Source organism: Diachasmimorpha longicaudata, chromosome 2 (genome assembly GCF_034640455.1).
Source record: "Diachasmimorpha longicaudata isolate KC_UGA_2023 chromosome 2, iyDiaLong2, whole genome shotgun sequence".
Lineage (NCBI taxonomy): Eukaryota > Metazoa > Arthropoda > Insecta > Hymenoptera > Braconidae > Diachasmimorpha > Diachasmimorpha longicaudata.
This window is the reverse complement of record NC_087226.1, coordinates 10,678,030-10,693,283: the sequence shown is the minus strand read 5'-3', so window position 1 is coordinate 10,693,283 and position 15,254 is coordinate 10,678,030. Positions and strand designations below refer to the sequence as shown.

Genomic DNA, 15,254 nt, shown 5'->3' with positions numbered 1-15,254 from the left:
CAGTTCAGGAAACTTACTAACGAGGAGAATCACTGTCACTGAAAAAAATGAACAATAATAATTTCCATAATTAATCGATTGGGAGAAATAATTTTCAAATTCATCATTTGTATACAATTGTAAATAATAATGTTATTAAATATTTTATACATGTACAGTGTATATATAATAATAATGGTATCTCATTACTAAATTTCATATAATAAATTGTAAATTAATGAAGACAGAGATTCAATGAACGTTGACTCCATCGTCGCTAATCGTTATCTCCCTAGTGTTTTCCCATTGCAGTTAAATTACCAATTATATCAGTTGTATATGAGATTCCCAAATGGGGGAAAGGTTTTTGAAAGGACCCTCTGGAGCCAGAGAGCTGCGATAGTGTGATCAAAATTGCTATCAAACATTGCTTAATCCTCGAAAAAAGTTCTGCCACCTTCGCCCATCCCCCCCAAAAAAAAGGCAAAATTACAAGTGTAAAAAATGTTTCATCTCAAATTGTAAGACTCAATGATTAAATGATTATCCTGTACAAAATTCATGTTCATACTTAATATAATTTTCTCAGCTGCATCACATCATTTCACATGTCAATAAAACATCGAAAAAACCAGTATTTTTAATGCATTCTGTCGTATTAAAAACCTACGTGTTACGCAGTTAGTACAAAAGAAAATATATTAATATAAATTGTTCATCATTCGTAATGGGATACTGTGTCATAAATCGAAACAAGACAAAAAAGTATTACCAGAAAAAAAATATATCGAATCCTATGTACACGAAATCGCTGAGTAAAGGCATTATTAAAAAATTGAATTTTCATCGAAAAATTGTATTCAGTGTAAAGCGAAATATTGGACAACATTAAGCTTATGGAACAGCTGGCAATGGCCAATGTTTCATCCTCGTTTGATTATCTGATTTATCTATTTTTCGATGCGAGCAGCCAGGCTTCAACGCTCTAGTAAAATGCACCAAGATATATTTGATTAATAAATACGCGACTGTACCAACATTCAGTCATCAACCTACGCAGTCGCCCATCACTTGTGTCTTGACAGTGTCTTTAGTTTCGTCTGATTTTGTCTGGAGGCTATCCTCGTTGGCATCTACAAACTCATCCTTGGCGGAGTCGTTGTGTCCACCCTCTGCCGATAATGTGCAGGGAGGCGATTCGATAGATGATTGGCTAGTGTTTGGGTCTGATTGAGGTGGTGCGCGTTTTTGAGCATCGACGTCAAATGCATGAAGACGTTCTCTACTTCTACGCAATTCCTTTCGCAGTCGCTCACGTTCGCCTTCTCTCTCTTTGACAATTTCCTGAAAATTAAAGAATAAAGAAACTGGTTTGAAAGAATTGCCTCTTCATGGATTGTGCAAATTTCATTAAAAAAAAAGTAATAAATTTTCTAAGGACGTGATAACAGAAGGTGAACAAAAATTGCTCAAGATAAGTCACGGCTGAATATCTTCTGAGAAAGCGTAGCAAGTGAATAGTGAAATTCCTTGTAAGACATTCTTTGAAACTCACACTTCACACTGGAAAAATTTCTAAGAACTATTTCCCTATCTTCATTTATTATCTAATGATCGAAAACTGAAATTCTCAAAAATTGTCAGATTTTCTCCACTTACCAATAGCTGAGACAATTGCATATTGAGAGAATGACAAACAGGTTGGAGAGCACTAACAGGAATACTCGGTTGAAGTGAATCTCCAGTATTTCTAGGCACCGGACATCCGACAGTACCACACCCCCCCGCAGCTCCACTGGATCCTTTAGCCGCAAGCACAGCCTCCGATTCGGTCACCACGAGGGCCATGTTAATGAGACTAATGAGTTGATTGGCCTGATTGATAGCCACAAGAATAACTTCAGCAGGTTCCTTTTCCAGAGCTCTCTGCTCAGACGCCATGTCAGCCATGTCAGCTACATGTTCAAAATCCTCCTTAGGAATATTGAGAATATCAGCCACAAGAGCCTGCTTCTCGATAAGAGCTTCCCTGATGACCTGATCCTTCCTTCTGAGTCTCTCGATGGGCGTCAGGACAGGCTCTGCAACGTGAATAGGTCTCACCTCGGCATGCACTTCAGTGGGATCAATGAGTGAGCACTGAGTGCAGGTAACAAGCCTCATAGTCTCTCCAATCGCCGTATTACTTGACTCACAAGGATTATTTCCAGCAGTCTCCGGTCCTCCAGGTGTCTCTCCAGGTGTTGAAGGACTAGTGTTGGCCTCAGAGCCCTCAGACTCCTTTCCACAGTCCCCCAAATTATTTACACTAGAACTAGAGTCTCGATTATCACCCAATAAATATTGTTCACCATCGTTCCCCTTATCGCCAGCCTTATCCTTTTCCAATTGCTGATCACTGTCGTTCTCCACTTTCTCTGGACTCCCTTCGGGGGCCTCCTCATTGCTGTTGTTCAAAGAAGCCTGAGGTGAGGATGGCCTACGACCCTCGCGACTCCTTGCCTTATTGTAAGCATCAGCAGCCTCTGATATGTGCTTGCACCATAATTTACATTCAGCCGAGGAAGCTGCTACAAGGTCGTATATCTGTGCCCCCTTCTGGGAAGTGTTCACCAAATAGAGTGAATTTTTGTCAACGGCATTGTTGCGAACAAGAACTGTGGAAACTTTGACAATTGGACTGAGGACAGAGTTCACTTGATTTGTGTTCATAAACTTCAGGAGGTACTTCTCGTCTTGCCTGTGGAGCAGGAGAATGGTGTCGTCCAGGAGGACAACATGGAGGTCAACTGGCTTTGGACGATTGACAATGCGCCACTGGAGGGGACCTTCGTGGATCAGAGTTCTTTTCGTTATATCGAGATTTTTGAACTCCTGCACTGTTGGGTGATCAAACTTGTCGAAGGCCGATCTGTCGATCATCCTGAGAATTTCTGTCAGACGTTGGCAATCCTCAGCCTCTCTTACAGCTTGATTGACAAGGCTCAGGATCTCCTTGCTTCTCTCGAGACCGCGTAGTACAGCTGCTCTTTCTCTCTCATTCGTCTCGGGTGTGTATTTAGCTAGATTTTCGAAGAGCAGTGGGTACTTGGTCAGTCGTAGCATTCCTGTGACGATGTGATCCTTCAACTGCAGACGACGACACATGGGATTTGATTCAATGTCACTCAGGAATGAGTTTAGCTTCTGATCCTTGCGACGACGATCGCGCAAATTATCAAGGGCTACTTGTTGCTTTGCACAATAGGTCGAGGCTGCCTGTTCGAAAGTCTCGCCGTTTTCACCGTCGAACATGTCCAGGATCAAATCGCCAACGTCGCCGACGCACGGATTCTCCTTCTTCTTACGTTTCATTGCTTGATTAAAGCGGGAATGAATTGTCACCATTTCATCGAGATTCGAGAAGAGAAGGTCTATCTGATCAACTGGGAGAACTTGGTGCTCCTGGAGGGGCTTGTGGAAGACATAGGAGAGAACTTTCAATGCACGTACGTGCGATCTCTCCGTATGGAATAACTCTGAAAATTTATGGAAATATAATCATTTTTCCAAGATTCTTAAGAATAACTTCTTTCGCCAAATCCTTTCATAAAAATAGAAAGACTTTTTCACGCACCATTAATAACTTCTTGTCTCTTCTTCTCGGAATTACTGAGACGCGACAGGGCTTCTTCAGATACCCCCTGACTCCAATCAGGTGGATCTGGCTCAACATCAACGTCACTGTCCCATGAGGATGTATTGTTGTTTCCTGGTGCAGTTGAGTGCACCTGCTCCAGACTAGTGCTCCGACTGTCGAGGCTCCTCGTTGATAAACTACTGTTGGAAGAGCTACCCGCTGAATTTCCTGGAAATGCCCCTGATGCCTCGCAATCACTGAAACCAGTCCTACTGTCAATCGTTAAAATTTTAGTTGTGTCGTAAACAGATGATTTAATAATACAGAACACATAATTTACAAGTGATGAATAAATTAGCAAATAAAAAATTAAAAAATTGAAGCTGATTCACGCAAATCTCGTCGTTTTCAACCCTCTGTACCTTTCTGATTGCGTGCGCCTCTTAATCGCCTGTTTTAATTGTGTTTTCCCACTGTCATCATCGTCATTAGTTAACGATTTATCGGTAATATCACTGCGTGTGCGTTCCAATGGCGCCGAAATATTTTTATATCCAATAATGTCAGGGATATTGCTAACTTTCCCGGTATCGGGTTTAGCTCGGGTGCGTCTAGACGCGCGTTGTCGCATTTTTTCGAATTATAGTTCAAAAACACCCGTGCAAATTGTCAGTTTTTAATGAAAAAAACACTGGAACCTTTTCCGTATCAAGCGCTGTTATCACTGACATTCGCTCTAATGTTGCATTGACATTTTCCGACTTCCGTCAATTCCACCTTTCGGATGATTCAAAAACTCATGACCCCATTCAAACCATAAGGTCACTGTTTCAAATAAAAAAAATGTGTTCTCTATTTGGTCATTTTATGAGAGAATGACGGACATTTCATAATTAATTTATGAGAATTTAATTCCGAGTGTTTAGGCAATTCGGTAAAATTTCAATTAAAGAGCTGGTCTCGATAATCCTGAGATAAGAAAAGAAAAAGACAACATTCTATTATTCCATGAGGAAACAGCGCAAATTTTACGAATAAATTATCAGAATTCAATTCGCAGGCTTTAGATAATTCTACAGTTGATTATCATTGCTTGTGCAGTTCTATCAAGACTCGGCGCTCCTCCAGAGTCACTTTAATCAACTCCGTCAGAGGTACAACCCCCCCAGAATCCCTGGCACCCTCAGCACTTGCACGTGGGCGGCCATATGTTCCACTAGCACTGTTGTATTACATGTCTCGAGTTATTACACATGTTTTGTATTCAAGAGGACAAGCACTCTGTTCTGATGCATGGGTCGCACTACGTCTACATATGAAATCGAGGCGGTGGTGGAGACTTGGGGGGGTGTGGGGTTGAAACTATAAAAGTATTGATTTGAAGAGTATCGATCGCTTCGGAAATAAAACATTGAGGGAGACAAACTTAAGGGGAATTATAATGTCTTTCGGGAAATGAGAGACCAGGGGAGAGATGTAACGTTTATGGAAGAAAACTGTCTGATATCTGGGTCAATGAAATTTGTTTTAGATGGAATTCGAGGCGTTTCTGATGAAAAACAACTTTAATGAAATGTCTGGTGAGTGAAATGTTATAAAGTTTCGAATAATTTTTCAAAATTGATTCCAAGTTATTGCATTAAGATTCAATAGCTTCCATAGCTTCCGGTGGGGTTTTAGGGGGATGTCTTAAACAAATTTTGTGGTAATTTTTAAAGAGTCACGGTGGCGATTACATTTTGCCAGATGGGCAAAATACTAATTAATACTAATTTTGTCAATATTTGTGTTTATATTTTGAATTTATCCTGCCTCATTGTAACGTACATTAAGTGATGTAGGGTACCTCGGTATTAAGTAATATTTAACTCGGTAATAGAACCTACTTTGGAAATGAATACGTTTTCAATGGAGTTTCTATTTGCATTTTTTTAAATGAACGTCTGTCTACTGAGCAATTTCATTAGGTGGCTATCTATTGGCTGGGTTAGCCTACTTTCCCGGATTTACCTTATTTATACCAATTTTCATGGAACGATTGAGCTGGAATTTATTGGTGTAATTGAATTTTCTAAGCTATCAATTTCCAGAAATTTCGGTCACAAGCTCTCAGAAATGCAGTTCCCGGTACAGAAAAAATTCCGTTCAATTAGACCAGACGAATGGAAAAAATTGGAAAGGTAGGGCCCCTCAGTATTTAATTAGTATTTAATACACCATCCCCCTCATAAAAGTATGTTGTCTCATGGCCATTATACAGGAACTCCGCTGCGGGGAGTGGCATGTCAAAGATAGAATTTATAGCCGGTCAATGAAAGTGACGCTGTCCGATAAGATAGATTCGTGAAAATTGTGCTTCGAAATTACACCTCAAGCGCAAATGAACGAATACTAATTATAGAGTGGAAAATTTTCGTCTTAATTTTTCGTAGAGAACCTCGGAAATTTTTATCGCACTTCTATTTCCCTGAAATTTCAGCAAATCTTGTTGAAAAATCCATAAATAAATTTCATATGTATTTTTGGCAAATTACAATTTTTTCTCGTCACGCAAACAAAAAATGTAAAAATGAACTAGCAGCAGTATTTAGAAGCCTATCGAGACAATGGACACTGTCGATTTTCCAAAAATATTTATAACTTGGAAATTTATTTATCTCAAAGATTCAGACTTCTAAATTACAGGGAAAGAAAAAAATCGTTCTTCAGTCGTGTATTAAAAAAAAATATTCTCGCTGACCGAAAAGAAAGTTTCCCCACTTGTTTGTAATGATTTAGTTCTCTAATCACTCATAATGGTTTTATACCATTGGCTGTTGACACGATAAACAAATAAATTTTTTTTAAACACAAAATGTCCGTCCGCCCGCACTGATTCCACCACTTTCCCCAGGCCCTAATCTGTGTAATGACTTTTTGCAACAAATAATATTTATTTTGGTCATACGAGGCCACACAGCAGAGACCTAGACTGACGTCGAATTGATAGAACAGAGCAGAACAATATTATTAGAATATTCCGAAGATGAGAAACCGGGAGAGTAGGAATTTTCGAATGACAATTTTTTTCTCTCTCATTTTCTTCTCTCGGGTCGCAAACGCTTTATTCGCTTCATCCACTCATTCATTTCTCATTCACCGAACAAATAAAAATCGCCTACGTGCGCGAAACGTAACGCTCGGCGTCACACTGAACGCTGGCTTCCCAGCGAAAATCCCTCACAGAGGCAGAATCCAGGAATACAACATTCGGGAACTAGCGTGCGCACGTCCATATACACATATTAATGCCATTTGCCAAAAAATATTTGTTACGAGAATGAATTCATAGAGGAAGTGGCATAACATCGACTTTGAATTTAAAAAATTTTTGTTGTGGTGTTTTAAATCGTTCTGTTTTTTAACTTTACCCTTTTCACAGTTGTAGGATTTAATTCAGCAGTAACGTGGTAAAACAGGCTAAGTATATGTTACTAAGTTTGATCTTCAATCAATAAATGATAAATAAAGAGATTTTTTTGCCATTTCCCTGCTTTTAGAAGATATTAATCGATAACTCATTCTCAGCAAGATGCACTTGTTTTTGTTTACCAGTTCACTACAGAATTAATTTTTTAATTGATTAATTTGAATGGACTTTGCTAGTTTCATTCTTGTTATGAAATAATCTCATTAGCTGGGTTTATTATCTGCCTAGTAATGATAAAAATAAAAATGAACCAGTTCATAAACTTACTTGGTCTTCGACAGATTAGGATCACTCGTCTTTCGTTTCTCCCTCAGTTGTCGCTGAAATAAACCCCAAGTGTTATCCTCCAACGCAAAAACGTAATTTATAATAAGGTCAGTGTCCGGAATTTCCATCTTCGAAACAAATCTCCCGGAAAAAAATTTCTGAACAGGAGATAAAGACTGTCTTCCTATCTTGTAGAAGCTATGAAGTATTTTTCCGGAAGATTTATGCGAAGAGTTTTTGAAAGACATTTTTTAAATCAATAACGTCCAATTTATTTACCTTGTTGTGAATTCGCTCTTTATAACTTTCGGATCGGTTTATGTTCGATGTCTTTGGCTTGCTGGAGATATTCTGCTGCACCCTATATTTCAAAAAATCATTCATTATATGAAAAAGCCGGCAGGCAATAATAAATTCGCCAATAATGATAAAAAAAATAATAAATTAACTCATCGGTGAAAGGTATTTTTAGTGTTGAAACAGAGAAACAAAATGGTAAGACCCGAAAGGGTACAAGTAGCTAACTAAATAAAAAATAATAATCTTCTTACATTTCTGAGATATCCTCTCTGGGGAAGGGGTCGTCCATGTTATCAGGATGATCGTTAAATCCGAAGAGTCGTCCTCTCTCTGCACTGCTGCGTGTATTACCACTTGCTACACCCCGATGTTCCCCTTGAAATCGACGATAAACAAGAGATTATCAAATAATTTTTGTGATTTCCCAGAGCCCCAACATAAAAATTGCAAATTAACAAGTAATGGTACATTAATTCCCTTAAAATTGTCCTCGGTTCCAACTCATAAGTCACGTATATAAAACCGTGAAAAATATATATTAATCTGATCTGAAAAAATATTGACAAACCAAGTCTACGAAAGCTCTATGATATGTACGTAAATTGACGTATTGGCAGGTATCCAAATATTCCATAGCAAGTTCTATCGCCGAAGCAACGATGGTCTGTGAAAGCCAAGGCATCTCACAGAGCACTGCTCCAAGTATAGATCCAACAGTTGCCCCTTCCCCCAAATAACATTTTTGACGTACATCGTTTAACATCCTCGGATGTGACTCGGAGGGGTGAAGAGAAGGGGAGAGGGAGGAAGAAGTTTAAAAAAATATCTCCAATTCCCGGCAGTCCCCATTACGGTACGAAACCAAAAATAATCTTGAAAATGTATTTCCGATGTTGTTCCAGAACGCTATTCACATTGGCCCCATTGCGTTTGAAATGTATACTTGTCTGGATAGTGGGGCCTTTTTTCCTCATTTTTCAGGGGTAATGGATGTCTGGGACACGCGCTAATACTGCCCTCTTGTCACTCATCCCATGAGTATAATTGAATTTTGTCAGAGGCAATGGAATTTAACAGGAGAAATTAAATTCTCAATTTTTTCCAAAAATTTTAAAGTAATTAATTGACTTCATGATTTTATGAAAACTTCGAATTAGTCAAGGAATTAATTGATGCAATTGAACAATGATGAATTAGCCTTGGAAAATTCTAAATTCTGCCATTTCCTTTACTTTTAAAAGTTATAGATGCTTGGGAGGCACTTTAATACTGGCTTTTTGTCACTCATCAGGTAGGAGTAATGGAGTTTCGTTGGAGACAATGAAATTTAATAGAGAAAAATGGAACCTTTAATTTTCTGCAGGCCTTTTAAATGGACAACTTAATTAGTTCAACTATTTGATGAATGGGAACAACTATAGAATCATAATGGAAATCATTTTCTGAATGATAAAATTTTTTTTCGTTTCCTTTCAAAAACGAAGACCTCTTCCGGGGCAGGAGAAGCTCTTGCATACCGCTAATTCTCTTCCAACAAAAAATAAACTCACCATTTTCACCATCTATCAATGCGCCTTCCTCTTCCGCTCTCTTAGCACGTTCAACTGAAGCACAAAAATGTCAGCGAAGCTTAGATTAAAATTCTTCCAAAAAACCTCCCAAAAATAAATTGTCCCCCATAAAAAAATTTCCTCCCCGAATAGTGACAAGGACCTCACCCAAATGCAGTTGATTCTGATGATAATGATGAGAGGACGGAGGTTTCCGTTCAGGTCTGTAAATTCTCTCCATGAGTTTGCTGAGAGCATCATTAGCCCTCTCCTTCCTGACCACAGGCCCCGGGCAATTTTCCTCAACAACCCTAACACATGGCCGATGAACACTCAATGAGCAATCAGTGCATTGGTACCCTTGGGGTCCAATACCTCCAATAATTAGCTGACAATGATTGCAATAGGTAACCGTAAAATATTGATGTGCAGCAAAATGATGCCCCCTGACCGTCATCTTACGATTTTTAGCAGTAAGTAATCTCGCCTTGATATTGGATTTGTCCTTAGCGACAAATATCGGTACACGATCAAGTGAGACACACCTAACCTGAAATATTTTCGTCAATATTGTTGCAAGTCCAGCTGCAGTAGTGAATTGACGTAAATCCCCCTGATCCTTCTCAATATCCTCGAGATAGCCCTCCATCTTGGGTAGAAGGAAAGTTTCGATGATTTTGGTCTCTTTGGATTTGTCAGACTCACTCTCATCCAGTATAATATCACTGGGTCCAAACAGCATACCCAATCCAGCTGTACGTTTCTGTTGAAAATCCGCTAACTGTTCATTCAACTCCTCCTTAGCCTTGGCCCTGGCCTTCCAAAATATTTTACGAAGTATTTCCTCCTTGTCGGACTCCTTCAGCAATACATCATCAATCTCACGAGCAATATTTTCATCAACATTGTTGAGACGAAGTGGTGCACCTGGCACGAGAAAACTCGAGTGAATTTCGTAGGCCCATTTCTTCATCTCCTTGGCATTGCCCTCTTTGTAAAGATCTGTCACGAGGTAGAACAAAAGACCTGAGGGATCGCTGTTCGATAATACATAGTTTATGAAGACCGAAAGGTGTGCATGGTGCTCCCAGAGGCGTGACAGAGACTTGAAGGGTCCATGATCCTCAAGTTGTCCAACCTCCTGATCACTCATGTCGTCGTCCTCCATGGACATTATGGGCTGTTGAATTGTGGGAAGTCCAGGGCTGTCTGTGCTAGATTGACGTGGGGGCGAAGCTGCTGGGAAGCTCTCGTTGACACTGCTGTCGTTCAGTGTTGATGAGAGGAGATCTGCATTCTGATGGGGCTGTGGGTATGGTGGTGGTGGAGTGCCTGGGGGGGTTATGCGGATTGGGTCGTCCACATCGATGCCACTGTGACGTGTGTGACGGAATGGAGAGAGATCATTCATTGATTCTGAAGCTATCAATCTTCTACTTGCTTCCGATGGGGATATCGAGGTGCCCAATTGCTCTGGCGATGATTTCGTTCGCTGGTGCTTGCTCAGGCCGGTTGGCGAGCTCATGCGGGCATCCTGAGAGAACTAGAAATCAGTTGGGCTTGATTATGGAGATTGACAATGATACTTTTGGGAGAGACGTTGTGGAGGCAATAGAGTAATCATTCGGGGGTAGGTGGGATGTGTTCATGTTTTTTTTTGTAATAAACCTGAAGATCTATAATTCTTACAACAAGATAATAATATTGATATAATCAAATCTGAATGACTTGATTCCCTTTCATCCCTCTCCAACATCTTTCTCCATAAATAAAAAGACAGTCAATGAAATATGTACAAATAACATTCGCAAAACTCAGCAAACAATAAAGTATTAACCAATAAAATGCTTTCGTCCCCCACACATTAATTCAGCTAAGGTAATAGGGAAGCTAGTGTGTCTCCTTCTTACGCTGCTGTTAAATTTTCACCAGATCACTACTTACAGAGTTAGGGATGCTGTAACTGGTGGTTGGGGCCGTTAAATGAGTCATCAGATATCGCTCCGTCTCTAACGTTCCAGATTGCATAATATTATGTGTATTTGATGTGGATGGGGGTCGTGGAGGTAATGGAGGTGGGGAAAGACATTGGATAGGCAGGGATTTACGTGATGGCAGTGGTGGTGGTACATCACTGGGTTGCCCAGTGACACCACCAGCTACTGTGCCTGGATAGTGCCCAGAGGGAGACGAAGCATTTGTTACCAACGAGCAAGGCTGTAAGACAACAAAAAGCAGGTTAACAAAAAAAAAATATATTCAACAAAAATTAATGAAATGAAAAATCATACGATATAAAAACTGAATCAATTAATAAATGGGGTCAACTTTTGTTGAGTTTAGCAGTGAAGGGAATTGACTGTTTCACTGCTGATAATCGAGGGGAGATTAATTTTTTTTGATGCTCCAGTGCTGAATGCGATGGAGTGATTTTTAATTAGAATGGATTAAAGCTTTTGGATCTAGTTAAACTGTACAAATTTAAGGGATTACCAATCGCTTTTCTACGCTAGACAATACTGTACAGCATTAATATCCAGATTAAACATCGACTAAAAGCTTTTTATCCCCCCACCCCTCAAATTATGGAGGAATAGCAAATCACCTGATCATTGGGCGCCATTGCTATCAATTCCTCCTGCAGCTTTCGAACTCTACGCTCAGCCCCAGCCAACTCTGACTGGAGGTTTATAATGTTCGAAGCATTTCCAGAATTCACTCCAGCCTTTGCCAAGTCGCTTCGGAGTTTGTCCACGTAGCTCTGTTCCTTCTCCAACATTAGTTGGAATGTGTTGACCCTTTGAGCGTCCATTTGTCTCTTTTTCTCATGCTGGAGTAATATTAAATTCATTGGGATCATTTATCGTTGGCGAAAAGCAATGGGGAATTGTTAATGAATATTTAATAAGTACTGGACATTAAAAAAAAAATTATTAGATTTTTGTCATCTCAACACTCACATCAACAGGCTGAGGTCCAGTGATACGAGTGGAGCATGGAGCACCACCAGCGGGAGCGGTGGCTGCGCGATGCAAGGAAGTAGCTGATTGCGAAGGTGACACCATTGATCCAGATGGTGTCAGGCTAGTTGGCCTCGGTTGTCCCTCGTGTATTCCAGTGGATCTTACTGGATGATTTGTCAATGTCGCTAGAACTGGGTCTGGCTGTACCGTCAGAACCACCTGCGTCGATGCTGTAGAGAAAAAAATTCCCAAATAAAAATCCAAATGAGCAATCCCAGCTTACATAACTAATACGCTTTATCACTGCGAAAATTATGGTCAATTACATCTTATCAATCAATATTTGCGACGTGAAAGCTCGGAGAGGTCGTCATCGACTGAACTGTCTCCATCAAAAACTCGAAATACAGGGAAAAAAAAAACATCTCATTGTGCTGAGAAAACCCAGGTGTATATTAATATGAATGACGTATTGAGGCGTTTAAACGTGGTCACGTTGTGTGTGAGATCCCCGGAGATGAACTCATTGCCAATCACTTGATGTAACGTTTTATGTATTTTTATTTCCAAAAAAAATAATTTTGCTTTTATTTGCTGAATCCCTCAAAATTATTTTCTTTGTGAAAATTTATGAGAAATATTGGGTTAAGATGTTTTCTCTATTGGTTTAAGAAAATTGCTTCAAGTTTTTGTTTGGTCAACCATTAGCCCACATTAAATATATTTAATTTGATTTCATAACTCTTAATGGGTCAATTATCAATCTGATGTAAGTTCGCTAAGAAGGCCTGGACGGGAAGTTTACTTTGTTTTCTCAGACTAACTGTAATTGATTATTCTCAATTTTTTAAATTAATGAAATCCTATAGCGATAAATCGTATACTTCAGATCACCACGTACCTCCTCGTGCAAGTCCAAGACCCTCAAAACACCGAGCAACAAAATGTCATTCAAACTTATAACAAACAATACGAAACATCACATACCACTCCACATATTTCCTCAATAAAAACATAAACGAAATGACGGAGTGTGCTCGTCACCGCTATAAACACGTCTTTGCATCATAGTTACAGCTGATAATATTTATTACCGTACAATGCACATAAGCAGCATTCAACACTGTCGCTCGAGGATAAATAATAAAAATGAAGTTGAAACTAGTAGAACAAAAAGGGAATGGTGTTACCCGCATTTTATCAAATGTAATCGTTTCCAATCCCGAGGTATTAAAAAAAAAACAGAATTCAAATGATCCACCCCCAATTCCACCAGCTTCAACATCACAATTAAGCCCCAACAATATATAATATACTTACACTTTATCAACTCAACGACGTCCGTGTGCACTGACTGCATAACGTTGACTCCATTCACCTATTAAATTGCGAAACATTAAAATACCACGAAAAAAAAAACATAAACAAATAAGCGAAATGAAAGAGGGAATGACACCCACCTTGAGTATTCTATCGCCGGCAACGAGACCAGCCCTAGCAGCAGCACCACCTACAAGTTCCGTTAACAATCACTATCTATCGCATATCTAATACATCCTTATCGTTATTGAAATACCAAATGAAGCATTTTTAAATCAACAATAACAACGAAAACACATTGACAAAGATAATTAATAATGATTTACCCTCTTTAACGGACTGGACGTAGACAGGATTATCGCCAGATACCTTCATTCCATAACCGGCATCATCTTTGTAGACAACTAGAGTTGCAACGGGCAGTGGTTCTTGTCCAACATTACCAGCACCGACGGCCCGGCGCAACGGTGTTGTCGTTCCATTCATCCCTCTTCCTTAATCCCGCCACACCTTTATCGCCCTTTTTCACCTCGGCATCGACTGATTGTTCGTGGACCCTATTCACAGGATTATCAGGGATTATAACGCTAAATTTCTCCCCGAGGTTCAGAGTATCTATTTTTGTTCCCTCGATTCTTCGTGGAGATGTGTTCAAGGGTTTTTACACATACGATATTTAATCATCTATAACTCGACAACAGCAGAGTGAAATTTCTCGAATTTCCCCGCAATCTCGAGGTATTTTCTCGCGTTTTAAAACGAGACGTGAATCTTCAAAATCGAATCGTTAGGTCTGGAGATATCGTCGCTGAAGCGAATCCCTATTCTCCCATCACCCCGAAAATGTTATCATCCCGTTTAATCACTCCTCTAATTGAATCGAACTAATTCACTGGTTTACGCAAGACAATTTGACACCTCCGCTTCCTAATACCTCCACCATCCATGCGCAAACAACAGCACTACATGTGGTGATGAAGCCCAAGACATTTGACAGTTGGCTTCACCTTGATGACACTAGGTACTCTTAGAATCGGTTGTACGGTGCTAATAAGTACTTCCGAGGTCAAACGATGGGACTAATATGATGCACGAGACACGCTACAATGAGGTGCCCTAATGCCTGATATGTATCGTCTTATCAGCGTTTTTATTGTTCATTCATTCATTTAGTGTTTTTGTTTGGGTACTCACCTCTCATCTAGACTTGGAGAAGCCACCAGTAGTTTCGGTTATCTCGCTCTTGTGGTGCTACACTACTACAGCTTTGTCACACTATTCACTTATCATTTTATGTACACAAAATAGGGGGGTAGCTGCACCACAACACCACATGTACAAGGTTAATTTGAGTGAATTATTTTTTACCACTTAGGCACTTTCACGCTGCAGGGCAGTGACGCGCTATCATAATCCATAATAAAGAAAACACAAAAATAGGTTTTTTTTGCTCTTAAATTCAGCCACTGGGTGTTTGATCCCGTTTGTTTTAACACTGAGGGCTAATGGGACGCCTCAATTGTTGGAGGCGTCGAGAACACTTGATGGGTTAGGCACAGCACGTTTCCAACGTTTGTTCAAACACCTGATGATAATTGGGTTGTTTTGTTTTATTGAATTTTCGTGGGGAGAGGAATAAATATTTCACTAACTGGTGACAGCCATCTTGTTTTCCCGGTGGGATCTCCTCCCTTTCGCACACGACTGTCGCGCAACTGTTAGGTTCTGGGAGTCTCTGTACATTGCATGGCATAACCGACGCCAGGAGCGGGAACGCTAGAGGGACT

General features: G+C 39.8%; 1 protein-coding gene across 13 annotated transcripts; it reads right to left on the bottom strand.

Annotated features, from left to right (window-relative positions):
• Positions 1-106: 106 nt before the first annotated feature.
• Positions 107-15,184, bottom strand: LOC135172796 (rho guanine nucleotide exchange factor 11). Of its 13 annotated transcripts, none has more exons than XM_064139158.1 (15): positions 14,662-15,184; positions 13,794-14,024; positions 13,608-13,657; positions 13,468-13,525; positions 12,145-12,377; positions 11,790-12,014; positions 11,129-11,401; positions 9,353-10,727; positions 9,185-9,238; positions 7,886-8,009; positions 7,614-7,695; positions 7,335-7,411; positions 3,596-3,870; positions 1,639-3,497; positions 107-1,323 (listed from the first exon to the last, which is right to left on the bottom strand). In XM_064139158.1, the coding sequence occupies exons 2-15, from the start codon at positions 13,951-13,953 to the stop codon at positions 1,027-1,029; spliced, it is 5,142 nt and encodes a 1,713-aa protein (XP_063995228.1). In that variant the 5' UTR covers positions 13,954-14,024; positions 14,662-15,184; the 3' UTR covers positions 107-1,026. The 13 variants fall into 13 exon arrangements, with proteins under 13 accessions (XP_063995228.1, XP_063995229.1, XP_063995232.1 ...); XM_064139159.1 differs by having other exon boundaries at positions 3,596-3,867; XM_064139162.1 differs by having other exon boundaries at positions 3,596-3,855.
• Between the last annotated feature and the right edge of the window lie 70 nt (positions 15,185-15,254).

Coding starts and splice junctions, on each gene's coding strand:
- LOC135172796 (XM_064139158.1), bottom strand. CDS start 13,953: ATGAATGGAACGACAACACCGTTGCGCCGGGCCGTCGGTGCTGGTAAT. Junction 9,239..9,352: donor TCAGAATCAACTGCATTTGG/GTGAGGTCCTTG, acceptor TTTGTGCTTCAG/TTGAACGTGCTAAGAGAGCG. Junction 8,010..9,184: donor ATTGATAGATGGTGAAAATG/GTGAGTTTATTT, acceptor GTCGATTTCAAG/GGGAACATCGGGGTGTAGCA.